We start from the raw sequence: 14,013 nt of genomic DNA, 5'->3' as shown, positions 1-14,013 counted from the left end.
TACTAGGCAGTGTTGTTTGCATCACACCTCTTTTTGCAACGTTCAAAGTAAACAAAGCAAATATTCCTGCTTGAATTTTGTGGAGTTGGCAGATTTCCATCCACTGCTCCAACTCGTTATTTTTTTTTTGCAGAGCAGTCAGTACAGTGTTGTCAAAACATCCCCAACATTTTACAAGCCTTTGAAACCATTATGGACTTGCCAGATTTTGACAATGATGCAATCACTACATCAAGCGGCTTTATCAATACACTAATTTTGATTTCATGTTTAATGCCACTTTCATACAACACGATTTTCTCTTGGACTGATCCTGTTTTCAGTATTTTACAGCAGAAACCCAGCAATATTGTATTTTTCAGAAGGATATGACTGAAACCTATTTCAAAATGCTATTTAAACAAGCTGTTCACTTTACTGAGCATCCCAAGAAGAGCTGCAAAGTGGGAAGAAAGAGGGGTGAAGCACAAACTGACCCTACTGACCCTGAATTTCAAAGCTTATACTACAGCATTCTGGACAATATACTGGAGCAAGTGTCAGTTCACTTCTTGAGCCATCAAAATTTGTCCAAATGAACAATGCCTTCCCATTAAAATTGTAGAACACTACACACATACAGACATTTCTTGGATATTGTGCACTTTTTGCTAATCGTGTTCTATTCAGAGACAACTCTCCAAATTGGTAATGGAGATAATCACTCTCTCTTGACGTTTTTCAGGCAAAACAATCTGGACAAATCAATGTGCCAAATTTGCAAATATATGTGCCTTGTTCCAAAAGTCCCTCCATCTTCAGCGGCTGTGGAACGGAGCAACAAGGAAAACTACAAGACAGGAATACATATGTTTTTCTCTTAATGCAATGGATAACAGGATTAAGACTTTTAAAGCATTGAAATACATAAAGGTGTGTGTGTGGTAACTGGCAATTGCACTGCAACAGGACAGGTCTGTTGGTATGTAGTGTTTGTTTTATGTCAGATATATGTAATGTCTATCTGAGATTGCTGACCACTGATGGAGGGGTCACAAAGTTAAAATAAAAACAAAAACAAAAAAAGTCAGCAAAAGGTCCTTTTGTATTTGCTGTGTATTTAAGAATATTAACTTCTTGGACAAATCTACTGCATGGGTGTTTGTTGCATTTAAACACAACAAACGTAGGTTCGTTTTTTTAGCCTCCCTGTCACTCTGTCCCTATCACCGAAGAGTGGGCAGATAACAAAATTATTATTATTATTATTTTTGTCATTTAGCTGATGCTCTTATCCAGGGCGACTTATATTTGTACCCATTTATACAGCTGGGCATTTTACTGGAGCAATCTAAGTGAAGTACCTTGCTCAAGGGTACAACAGCACTAAATTAAACACTAATGTGGAAAAAATAACACGTAAAATCTGTAGAAAAAGATCATTAGCAACATCAAAACTCTACAATGACAGTATAAACATAAGACAAAAATAAGAAAGTTGAGGCAGTGTTTTTCCTTTTCTAATAGCAATAATAAGCTGAACCAATAGCAGCAGTCTACTGCTCTCCCTTTGTTGACTCCACCTATTATGGAAATTCCCTCCTTATAAGATAACCCCCACCCACCTGTTACCCTCTGAGCTATATATTAACAGGAAGCTAGAGGGCTCTGTAACATCCTGGAGGAGCAAGGCCTAACCAAACACTATTACAGATCTAAACTAAATATCTATAGAACCCAATCCCATGAGAGAAATACAACAAACACATTCAAATAACCAGGAAACCCTTTTAAATACTGTGTTATTTTTAACAGTCCATTCTAATCCAATTTCCATTTCAGCTCAGGTATGCCATTGTTTTGTTTTACTTTGCTTGGCATCTCATAACAGTCATTTTGTATAAAGAGGGAACATTGCTGTTATGCCAGGAACAAAAGTATTTTCCTGGTCATGTGATGAGTCAGCGTCACACTCCTCACAAACCGTCACAAACCGCCATTTTAATTAGCTTTATGTGGCAATCTTGAATTGTCATTAATGGTAATTTGAAAGGTTTGATTTGTTTTGGGTTCAATATCTCGCTATCTGGATCTAGCCACCTTTGTTGACTGTGTATGCTGGATCATCACAGATATGAAGGAAGGCCTCTTCCCTAAGTTAGGTAGTTGGTATTGACACTGCTATAGGATATCATTTTAACATGACAGTATGTTTTAACATTGTCTCTGGTTTCACCAACAATCATATACTGGATTATTCTTGTCTCTGTTTCTTATTATTAATGAGCTTATTAACATTTAGAGTCTGATTTTCAGTTATTTATGTTCATCACCTCATTAAGATTGATACAATGCATGTTTCCCTATTATTAAATACAATGGCAGGTACTGTATGCAAATGTGCGATCATTTGTACAGATTTAGACCTGATTTAGACCCAGAGTCATAGAAATCCATGGAAACCTTTTTTAATTCTGAATTAAGGAATTTGAATGTATAATTCCATTAGTTTAGCACACTTGGGGAAAATCTGAAAAGTCATGAAAATCATTCCCAAGCATACAGTAATATGTATAATTTAATTTTGTACACTTCTGTTGACTCCTTTTACTGTCTGTGTGTGTATGTTTTGACTTCCTTTTTCGAAAATTTAATAAACCAATAATTGCAAAAAATAGCTAAAAATGTTCTAAAGTCTTCCCAGAATTACATCACTATTACCCATACTACTGTGCACTGAGGGTCACAGATTTCAGCTGAGGGTTTGTTGACTTGTCATGTATGGTGTATGGACTCATGCTCAGGGGTATATCAAACATGACCAACATTCAGTTCAACAAATAATATTCAATGTGATGCACGTACACAACCCAGCAAGATGTCTATATACGATGTCCTGTAACAATGACGTTGGTCACGGTTGGAGGCACAGAGAACGAGCACATTCCTCAAAGTCAGCCCCATGAATCTACGGCACCACATGTAAGACTCTATATGGTTGCACCAGTTTCTTATCTTATCTCACTATTTTTGCTATTCAACCATTATTTACTTGCAAATGATCACGTCAAGTTTCCAAGAGTGGACTGCGCCTGAAGTGTACTTGTTAAAAAAATTAATAAATCCTGTTCTTAACTGAAAATAATTATTCTGAAATTAAATAAATTGGAAACAAACACGAATTAGATGTCAGAACCATGTTGGACATGTCCAGACAATTCCAATTAATAAATCATTCAATTATGTAGTTTCTGTTATCATTGAATTACAGAACAAAATAAAATGTTATACATTATTGCATTGTTTCCTAATTCTGTTTGTAATCTAGGTGAAGTGTTCAGTACTTTAGCTGTTTTAAAGCATAAACATTTTCTCTCTTATCCGTGCTTCAAAGGAAAAAAAAAATCTCTTAAGTGTTTCACCCTACTATGACACTTCAGAGAAAGTTGACTCTTCTGCTTGAACCCGACAGTGTGGAAAGATATTGTCAGCCGGAAGAATTACTGGCATGTTTCAGGTGAAGACGCTCTGACACATTATCTTTTACTGCAGGAATGAAGGAGGAAAAGACCTGCCAGAATACCTGAAAACTACATGATTAAAAGCTTCCTGATGACAAATAATCTATACATTGCCTGACTATAAAAAAAGGAACCGTGACATGAATCAAAACAATGAGTTTATATTGTAGAACACTGTAACACCTACTTCCTTTAGGGTTGTGTAGAGGACAAGTCTTCGACAAATGTTCGGCATTTCAAACACAATCTCTAAGCCAGCTAGTCATTCTTGATCCTATCACACTGGAATACCATGAAGAGGTTGTTTTGGGGTGACAGTGTGAAGAATGTACAAGTGGATCTATTAAATGTGCTTCTGATTTGTTGTTGTTGATTTTTCTGCTCTCATCTGTCTCTTGAAGAACATGCCAGATTATATTTGTTTTATTTTGGAAAATGTGTTCATTGCTGCCGGAAAATGAAATGTTCATTTTCGTAGTCTTTATGATCGTTATGCCGTATCTTTGGTGGAATGTCAAAATCTGTAAAGGTTTTGTCTTGGGTAAGAATCACATCAAATATCTGACCCATCCACTAATCACAAATCACAAACCCAGACTGCATGGGAGCTTTTATTTGTATTCATGCTTTGCCTTTTTCTTATAATAAGAACTCATATAATTTGTAACCAGTGGTAATGTTGGTTTAATCTGACCCCATTAAAAATAATAATAAACAAATTAAAAAATAAAAACAAAAAGGGAAAAGTTATTTTATTATGAATCCATGTATAATCTAGAAAAAAGGATTTGAATGTTTTTAAAATATACAAATATTATTGTCACAATGAAAGTAAATTGTACTGCCAGAATCACCTGTAGACCTATAGTAATATATAGAATTTTATATTCTCTAGTTTATTATGATGATGATGCATTGTAATCAGTATTATGATTATGATTATTACCATTAATAATAATCATAATACTAATGTCATCAACATGCCATATTAGTTTGAGTTTGTGATGAATGTATTGTATGTACTGTTTTCCTAGTCTGAAGTTTCTGAATATATTCTGAGTAAATTCTAGTTTATGTATGAAATTTCCAAAAAGGCTTATAAAATATATATATTTAGATAATTAAGATTTGTCTTGATCTTTCAGTATATACAGTATATGACAGCAATGCATGCAAAGCGATCTATGGGTGAAAGACATACTACAAACATTGCTGTAATGTAAGATACATGTAGAACATTTGTCTTCTATGTAATATTTTTTCAATTTAACAGCACCATATCTAATTATATTTAAACGATCATTTGAAAAACAAAGAGAATTCTATATGTGTTACTTTTCATGTTTGTTCGAATTATACCATGTATGTTATTTCAAGTTCCAAGGTTTTCTATTTTAAAAATAGCCTCAGTTGAGGTATTTTTATGCCAAAGTATGGAATCCATGTTTGTCACGACCAAATACTTTTATAAAACTTTTAGTCAGAAATATTGTTCTAAAAACTGACAGGAAAGTGAAATACTAAATCTGAATGTTTTGGGAGGCTTTCCTTTTTCTGTTTTGCTATATTTTGGGAGATAAATCACTGGGTTTGGGGGGATATTTTGTGACAATGTTATTTTTATTTTATTGCCAATTTTGTACTTTTTCATATTTATACATCCTCTGAATTCTGTAAATGGTTTAATAATCATATTCTTCATGGTCTTAGCTTTAAAATGGTTGATGGTGATTTAATAAAGTTTGAATTATTTAAGCCTATAATTAACAATTGTTCATATTTGATTTTAAAAATCTTAAAGCAGAATTCCAGCATATAATTCTAAACTTGGCCTACAATGGGTTAAGCTATGATTATTTATTAATATAAATATCTAATCGCTTCAAAACTACATTATGTTTTCACTCAGACTTATGATTTAGGTTCTGTTTCCTGCTTATTGTTACCAACAATATTGTTATTTTATTTTTATTTTTATTTTTTATTATTTGTAGAATCTGTAAACACAATATGTAAGTCCTCTGCCTATCAAGAAAGATCATCGATGGGAGCTGGTGAGGGACTATGCAGTGATATAGTGAGAGCAAGGTGAAACTAGCAAAAGGTGAAAGCACAGGGGACGAAGACACAGGAGTAAAATCAATCAATCATCAGTGGAATTAATATATATCAAAGCACAGATCCGTCCTATAATCAGTACTCCACCGTTTCTCTGCCCAGCACCGTCCACTAGCTCTTCTTTGCTTCAGTCTTCTATAGCAGAGAATGGGTATTGCCTGCTCTGGCCTATATACTGTCTCTGTAAAAAGCAATTATTTCTATAAATAGTGATACTACGGGAGTCATAAGTCAGCTTACGTAAATCAATGTGGACCTTTTAACTTCTAAGCAGAATATTGTATTGTTTTTATTGTTTAGTTAGTTTTTATATAATAGTAGATGTCCTTACCCATGGTGACTCGCAGCTCTTTAAAATGTATTATATTACTTTATTATTAGTGTAATATTTATAATATATCACATAATTAACTGAAAGTATCAAAAGCTCAGTTTGAAAACTGAATTAAAAGAATATTTATAAACAGCATTTTTGTTAACTTGGTTCTGGTCTTGGTCTTGTCAGTAATATTGTGAAGAAAGCCTCATCCTGTATATATGCTTTATCATAATTGTGTCAGGCTGTTGAATTTATAAAAGAAAATGTGATTCTGCTGAACTACAACTACAAAACCAAACTGTTGACAAATACCAGTAGCCATGTTGCTCAGACACTCCCTCCTCAACCATTCAATAAAAAATCTTACAAAGCAGGACTACTGAAAATAATGAGGTTTACTAATAACTGTTAGAGTCAAATTTTCTTGAACACCGTAGCCATACAGTAATATGGTAACATCCTTTAAAAAAAAAAAAAAAAAAAAAAGTGGCTTTTTTTTCAGGAGGCAACCATTGATGATTGTGAAATGATTTACACAGATATCCAGTTGTTACCTGGCTTTGATTCGTGCCACAAACATGTTTACATATATCACAGGTTCTTTCCAAAACAATTCATTTATATAAATAACCACAAATATGTACAACAGGTGATGAAAGACTTCTGCCTTATCCATCACTTATGAATTTTCTGATTCTGAACAACAGTAATATAGACTTCATATGGCAGTATCGTACTTTTGGCAGAGCTTAATTCGAACAAGAACTATATATATGTTTATATATATTAGTCTTGTCACATTTTCCTCACAAAGTGGCCCTTCAGTACTCCCCATTATCATATCTGAAGGGGTGAGCTATTCGTTCTGGATAGTTATTGGAGGAGTAACTTCCATATCGGTAGGTGTCCAGACTCTCTGCCCTTTCCGTTTTGGCTGGCAGTGCTTCTTGTTGATAGGTTAAAGCAGATTTAATCACTCCAGTGTCTTCGGGAATCTTGAGTTCGGGATATGGGGCCGCAGAGCTGTTTTCCAATAACGTGTTGCAGTTCTGAAGGTTTTTGACATCGTAAAGGTTGTCGTTGTACTTGACCACTGATGGTTTGCAGGGTTGGTAGGACACCTTGGTGGTGGTGGTTATAATGGTTTGTAAAGCAGGGGGAGTGCCGGAGGCGGGGCTGGTGTATCGACAGGGATACTCGCTGTTGTAGTAAGGGTGGTTGGAATTGGCAGGAATTTGTCCGTATTCACCCCTTTCCCCATAACCTCCTTTGCTTAAAATCTGCTTCCATCCGTGGTGCTTGCTTGAGGTGTCGTAGCTGCGGTCGTGAACATTCAAGGGGCTCATGTTATGCTGAGATCCGTTCAGCTGCACGCACACTTTACTGGAGTCCGCTTCAGGCTGGGGGTTGGTGGAGTCCTTATAAAGCGCAGGGTAGGAACCTGAGCCGATGTAGCTGGGAACTGCAAATTCGTAGCCACATGGCGGCCGGGGCATGTAGAGGCGGTGATTGGGCGTTTTTTGCAGTGGTGATGTTGCATCTCCGGGGGTGCTAGGAGAGTCATAGGCAAATTTGTAGGGCTCTTGGCTTTGGAAGGGTGGATAATGCTGAGACTGGATTGGGAAGTTGGATTCGGCAATGATGCTGAACCGGTCTGGGCCTTCCATGCAAGATAAATGGTGAAGGCTGGGGAAGTGCCCACCAGTGTCATGGTATCTTCCTGCCTTTAAAACAATTCAAAGACAATACGATAGTGAGTCATCTATTTTAGTGGTAACAAGCAAATACTCCTAAAAACAACTGCATGCAACTTGAATTATCGATTGATGTATTAATATTAAGGATGTCGGGGCGGGGAGGGGTTATTACCTCGGATTCCATCAGTCTCTTCTTCTGAGTGAAGTGCGGAGAGGACATTCTCCGTTTCACAGCGCTCCGTCTGGCTTCTGTCTCTGATTTGCTTTCTGGTCGTGGATGATCATGAACTCCTTTAGCCTGCAATGAAAGCTTTGTTTTCAATATCCACAAAGCGAAACCTCTGTAGCTTTAGAGTGTGAAGGCAATGCGCTGTGACTTGAAGGTATTTCAATTTAAATATGCCAAATTCTCCCCTTTCATTGTACAGAAAATATACAGAAAAAACTAGAACTGAAAGTTAATATCTGGGGTTCCTTAAAGTGAAGAGATAGACATGTCCACGTCACTACAAAGGATCTTTCTGGTCTGTAGCTCAGCATGTGCTACTACTGTCTTATAACAGTTCTGTTCCATGAGAATTATTAAACTGTGGACTAATGCAAGGATGCATCAACCTGGTAAATTCTATAAGATACCTTAAAACTTTAACACATGATTATTATTATGATTATTATTAATAATCATAATAATATTAACAGGGTAACCCCATGTGTCCAGTACCTTCTGAGACAATGCTGACATCCTCACAATTATAAATATGATGATGATTATTTTGGTTAATATTATGATTATTAATATGATGATTATGAGTATGACTCTGATTTATATTATTATTTAATTTCATAATGATTACTGTCTGAAAACCAAAACTGGAAACACTGAGATTAAGAACCATAATGATATATGAACATATAAAACTATAAGCCTATTTCATTTAACTGTTCTGCATGTGGTAAATCAATCCACAGTCATAAAGAGACCTACAGAATACAGACGTGTTTCATTTGACATGTAGAAAGTTATATTTATGAGCCCAACTACATACACCTTAATTTGATTCTGATTCTCAGAATTTAAAGCAAACCCAATGAAATGTGTGTGTGTGAGGTTAAGCTAATCCACAACATTAAATGAGATTCTGGGGGACTGTTACCAGTTGCTAATTTGCAGACTAAGGGCTATACCAAATAAAAACTTTTGACATTCCCATAAATCACAACATACACATCTGTACCCTATTGCAGTGTAATGTATTGTTAGAAACCACTTTCGACACAACTTTAATAGAATATTAATTGTATATTTTAAAATGTAAATAGTTTTTGAGCCTCAAACTCATTTAGACAGAATACCAAGCATATTAGAGGTGGCAAAGCTAAATAACAGTAAGCTTTGAGTTCAATGTGAACAGGATTGCTGGTCTGTAAAAAACACTAATACTACTACTAATAATAATAACAATAATAATAATAATAATAATAATAATAATAATAATAATAATAATAAATGAATAAATACATAAATTTGTGTAGACCTAATTAATAAAACTTACCTGAAAAAATATTGCTTTTCCATCTGATCTCCAAAAGTTTGTCACTGGATACCCACTGTGTCCACGGCAAGGAACAAGCTCTAGTGCCGAGTTACAGCTGGGGCACAACTTTTCTGTCAAAGGAAACATGCATGCTGTTTTAATATCAATGAAAAATTGTTAGCAACCTGATATTTCAACATATTGCTTGTGAAATATGTTAGCACTTAATGGAGGAGTAAAATAGTGTTCAGACGGCAACTGTGCCCCAGTAACTTGCTTCAATTGAAATCTACCTGAAGCAAAAGACACCGTACTACTACTGCATGAAAAACATACTAAAATATATGTCCAATACACAAATAAAGCAACAAGGAAACTTGGATAGTTATTATATAGGCCAACCTGTACTGACATGTTCTGAGCATGTACAGAAAGTGTGAATTTTCTAGATTTATTTTATCAAACAGTATAAGGTGTGGCATGTGTCCAGCATATTACTTTTAATTTATTTTGAGGTTAAAAGTAAGGGAACATGCACTACAGTTTGTTGTTTGGAGAAAAGTGATGTTGAACAAGTACTGAACTTAATATCATTTAACATACATTTTCAAAATAAGAACTCTCATGTTTTTCAGTTAAATTAAAAGTCAGTAAAAAATAGTAAAATAGTGTTGACATGAAATAACATACTTTAAAAAATGGACCCAACAGATTGATGAAACAGTGTAGTTAAATGAAGCAGATTATGTTAGGAAAATATTTCCATCATAATTTTAGTTAGCTGGAATAATATCCACCGAAGTGAAGGTTTAAGCGTTTTTGTTTAATTTGTGTCTTAACCCTTCACTTTATATATGGTATTAGCTGTGAATATGTAACAGTTCCTGTATACCAAAGCAATTGGGTTCATATGTAGTCCATTCAAGGGCATTTGAGGGCTCTGATACTGGAGTTTTTAATTAATAAAACTTTCAGGTGAGATCGAAGCCTACCAGCTGTTTTGCCAATATTGACAAACAAAACATGTAAACAAGTTTTGCTTTAATTTTTACAAGGGCTAACAAGCCATGGGATCCCCTGGTAAAGATCCTGAAAAGGGAATACATTTTAAAACTTGCGATTACCCATTCATATCGGTTTATGCTTTAAACTTAAAGTGTATAAAAAATAAAATAATAAACAGAACTGTTTCCGTGAGTTTGCCTCATGTGAATGGCGATGATAATAATTATAATAGAGGTAATATTTAATTGACTTTACTATTTATAGTTATTTATTTGTTTTGTACCTGGATATAGAAAGGCATGAATACATACATTAATTCACAATATTTGATTATGTTTTAACGTTATTTAAACTGTTGGTATGCTGCCTAAATTTACCTAGTATATCTGCTTCATACTTTCAGCTTTACACCGAACACACTCTGTAATAACTTGGGGTTTATATGGCCCTTTAAAATGGGATATAGAATATATTATCAAGTGAAGCTTAAGACTAACATCTAATTTTGAACAGTGGCTGCCCAATCCTTTTCATGGTCATGAAAGACATTACTTTTTTAAACAAACTTTTGAAACTTTTGAAAAAAGCTGTAGAGTATAAAACACGTGTCTTTGTATTAGCAAGGCTCTGCAGTAAAGCTGAAGTTTGGAAGATACCGAGTTACTCAGTTAGAAGGATTAACTTGACAATTTGCATATTTCAGCAGTCGACATTGCCGAAACTTAACAATGTATAGAACCTTACCAACAATCTTGTATTTGATCAAGGTAATACTAACCATTAAAAGTATAATAATAATAATAATAATAATAATAATAATAATAATAATAATAATAATACAAATTGTCTTATTTTGTAAACTATTGCACTTGCTATTAGTGTGCGTCTCAGAACATATATCAATATGTGTACAAGGACAGGAAGTGGAACATCGAGTATATTTCGTTTTGTAAGAATCTGAAATAGTAATTGTTATAAACGTAATAAAAAAAAAAAAACTAAAAACATGTGTACCGTCATATAAAACAAAACTTTGTTTAATTTACAATAGACCTAAGTAAAATATAAGTATATAAACTACAGATGTACCACCACTAATATAATAAGCACCTGGACATCACATATCCAAGACTTATTCATTGGTCTATGTCTAGGCTTGTAGCTCAATACATCACAGCTATTGTAAAGGCCTTCTGACTGAGATTCTGCATGATCTGGATCCATTTTACCAACTTATCTTGTATCCATCTTCTCTGCCTTGTGCTGGCTCCATGGTGCCAGATTGATATCTGATTCAGTTACCTCGATTGCTTTTAAATCAAATAGTTTTCTTTGTAAAAATGCATTTTCTTAATGTGTTACTTGTTTTTACTTTATTTCTGCATATGTAGCCTACTGTTAACTGTGTATGTGGTTGTGTGTTGATTTCTGGTAAGCGTAGTGATGGTAAAGGTGCTATATCAAATAGTGTTTATTATTATTATTATTATTATTATTATTATTATTATTATTTAATTTCCACTAAGAATGACCCCGTCTTTGTTGTATAGAGTGATGTAGCTGGATTACATTAACATGTCACCCAGTTCTTCCAGATTGAGCTTTGTAGCCCTGTGTCTCTGTTAAAGGCAGACTGTACACCGCACTCACTCTGCTGTTTCTGCCGTGCCTTGTCGCAGATGGCCGGCCGCAGCTGCAGTTTGCTGCCGTCCCCCAGCGTGCAGCCCCGGCTGCAGACCACCACGCCCAGGCAGGACTTCTTGAGGATCTGGCAGTTGTGGTTGTTGGTGTTCCTCATGGCCCAGCCGCTCAGGTGCCGCTGCGCATTCTTGTCCTCGCTGCTGTAGATGTAGCGCACATACCCATCGGTCCACTCTTGGAAAGCATCGTTTTGTTTGATGTCCTATATGCATATCAATTCAATAATGGTTCATTTCTTACGCATAATAAAAGACGCACACAACGCACAGATATGTTAAGTCTTTTAAACCAATCATTTATGAGATTGCACTAGAAATTATACCTAGAAGCGCAATCATCTGTATTGATTGACAATTTATTATTCAGGTCATCTGTGCGTCATTATTGATTGATTGATTGATTGATTGATTTGAGTTGTGAAGGGGAAGCATCCCAAAAATATGCATTGTTTCTGAGTATTGTGATAATTGGGTATTTCGGCTGGACGCGTACCTTCATTGGCCCTGAGCATTAGCCACTATAAAGAATGAGAAGAGAGAGCACGTTTACAGTAGCCTAGTACATGTGCTTTAACTTTCACTTTCTTTCCTGACATTGTGCATCATTGTATTACCTATAACTGCAAGAACAATGACAGTGTGTTTTCACCCGAAATGCACGGACTACTGGTAACAATTGGTGTTTTTCAATTAAAAAAATAAAAATAAAATACGCCACATAAAGGCTTTCAATCCTAGAAACAATAGTCAAATAACTAAAAGAAGGGAAGATGTGGGATATTTCCTACTAGTCCAAATGCATGTTTATAAAGGAACAAGTATCCATAATAAATATTAATTTAAAAATATGAGAAACAACAGGCGTACACAACATTATACATGATAATATGACAGTGGTTGGGTACACACACAAACATTTACACCATGAAGTATATTATACGAGAGAAAACAATGCCTCAAAATGCTGTGGAAGTTGCGCTGCTCAATTTCTAAGGCTGTAAGTAGATAATTGGAGAATCAGTCGTTCCCCCATCTTCTTGGGAAAATACATAAATGTGTATTTAATTATTTTAAGAAAGAAATGTTATCTTTACATTGTATAGCCTATGCATGTGTACAGTCTGCCCGAACATAACCTCCAAACCGATGCAACACATAGAAACCTCACTAGTTACCTGCGGCAGCTTGGGGTCGTTGATGTCCCAGGTTAACTTCATCCCAAAGGAACAGACGCAGTCAGACTCGTCAAACTGATCTGAGGATTTTGACATGATTGCAAAGAGTGACTTGACGTGGCCGGCTTCAGATGAATGTAAATGGTCTTCCCAGCGGGCAAACACAGCGACAATATTGACTACTGTGGATACCTGGCAGCAGCATTGGGACGCGGTTAACTTCAGACCAGCTGTCTGTTTACTTTGACGGAGAAGCAGGAACTAGCAGGCGTGAATCTACACCCCCCCAAAAAAAAGAAACAACTTTGTAAAGTGATTGGTCAGTCAAATCCTGTATACATTGCAAACATCATTTCCCATGCGTTGATGTCTTCAGCCTGTATATAGTCCACTTCAGAGGTGTGTGTCAGCTCAAGCCCACGCAGGGTGTAGTGAGTGGGACTCAGTCCTGGCGGTTTTATGTTAAGGAGGAGGTTGGTCTTCCAATCTGTCTTACATCAGTCCTGTTCAAGTTAAATACCATTCACATTCAGCTCCTCTGATCCCAAACACTGACCTCCACTAACAACACCTCACTTTTCCCTAGTCACTCTGCACTGCAAAGAGAAAAAAGAAGAAACATCTTTTAAAAACACCGCTTTTAATAATAATATACAACAAAAGCTGTTTCAGTTTAAATATAAACAGACGTCATTGCCCAGCCATCTTAAATTATCCGGAAACGCCAACAACTGTTGGAAATAATTTGTCTTATGCACTATTTTTTGATGATGTTTGCATTTTAGATTTGGAAAATGGCAAGTAGTCTCCTATCCGACTGACCTGCGCTAACACCTAGTATGGCTTTTTTGTTCCCACCAGTCAGCAAAATGTGTGTGAAAGTGTCCAAACCCGAGAACAACACTGGTAACGGTGGTAAAACAGTGACTGTCCTCTGTGGAAGGACGCCTGACTGTAAGGTCAT

At 35.6% G+C, this 14,013-nt stretch overlaps 1 protein-coding gene across 1 annotated transcript; it reads right to left on the bottom strand.

Moving 5' to 3' along the window:
* Positions 1-6,314: 6,314 nt before the first annotated feature.
* gcm2 (glial cells missing transcription factor 2) lies at positions 6,315-13,770 on the bottom strand. Its single transcript, XM_066723171.1, has 5 exons — positions 13,050-13,770; positions 11,825-12,077; positions 9,188-9,300; positions 7,807-7,932; positions 6,315-7,661 (listed from the first exon to the last, which is right to left on the bottom strand). The coding sequence occupies exons 1-5, from the start codon at positions 13,143-13,145 to the stop codon at positions 6,759-6,761; spliced, it is 1,491 nt and encodes a 496-aa protein (XP_066579268.1). The 5' UTR covers positions 13,146-13,770; the 3' UTR covers positions 6,315-6,758.
* Positions 13,771-14,013: the final 243 nt, after the last annotated feature.

The sequence above is a fragment of the Amia ocellicauda genome, chromosome 2, assembly GCF_036373705.1.
Source record: "Amia ocellicauda isolate fAmiCal2 chromosome 2, fAmiCal2.hap1, whole genome shotgun sequence".
Classification (NCBI taxonomy): domain Eukaryota; kingdom Metazoa; phylum Chordata; class Actinopteri; order Amiiformes; family Amiidae; genus Amia; species Amia ocellicauda.
This window is presented reverse-complemented; position numbering and strand designations above follow the sequence as displayed.

Bases quoted from the DNA above. Each gene is read 5' to 3' on its own strand.
- gcm2 (XM_066723171.1), bottom strand. From the start codon at position 13,145: ATGTCAAAATCCTCAGATCAGTTTGACGAGTCTGACTGCGTCTGTTCC. The intron at 9,301-11,824 runs GTGAGTGCGGTG...TTCCTTTGACAG, and splicing joins GGCACGGCAGAAACAGCAGA to AAAAGTTGTGCCCCAGCTGT. The intron at 7,933-9,187 runs GTAAGTTTTATT...CTTTCATTGCAG, and splicing joins GAAAAGCAATATTTTTTCAG to GCTAAAGGAGTTCATGATCA.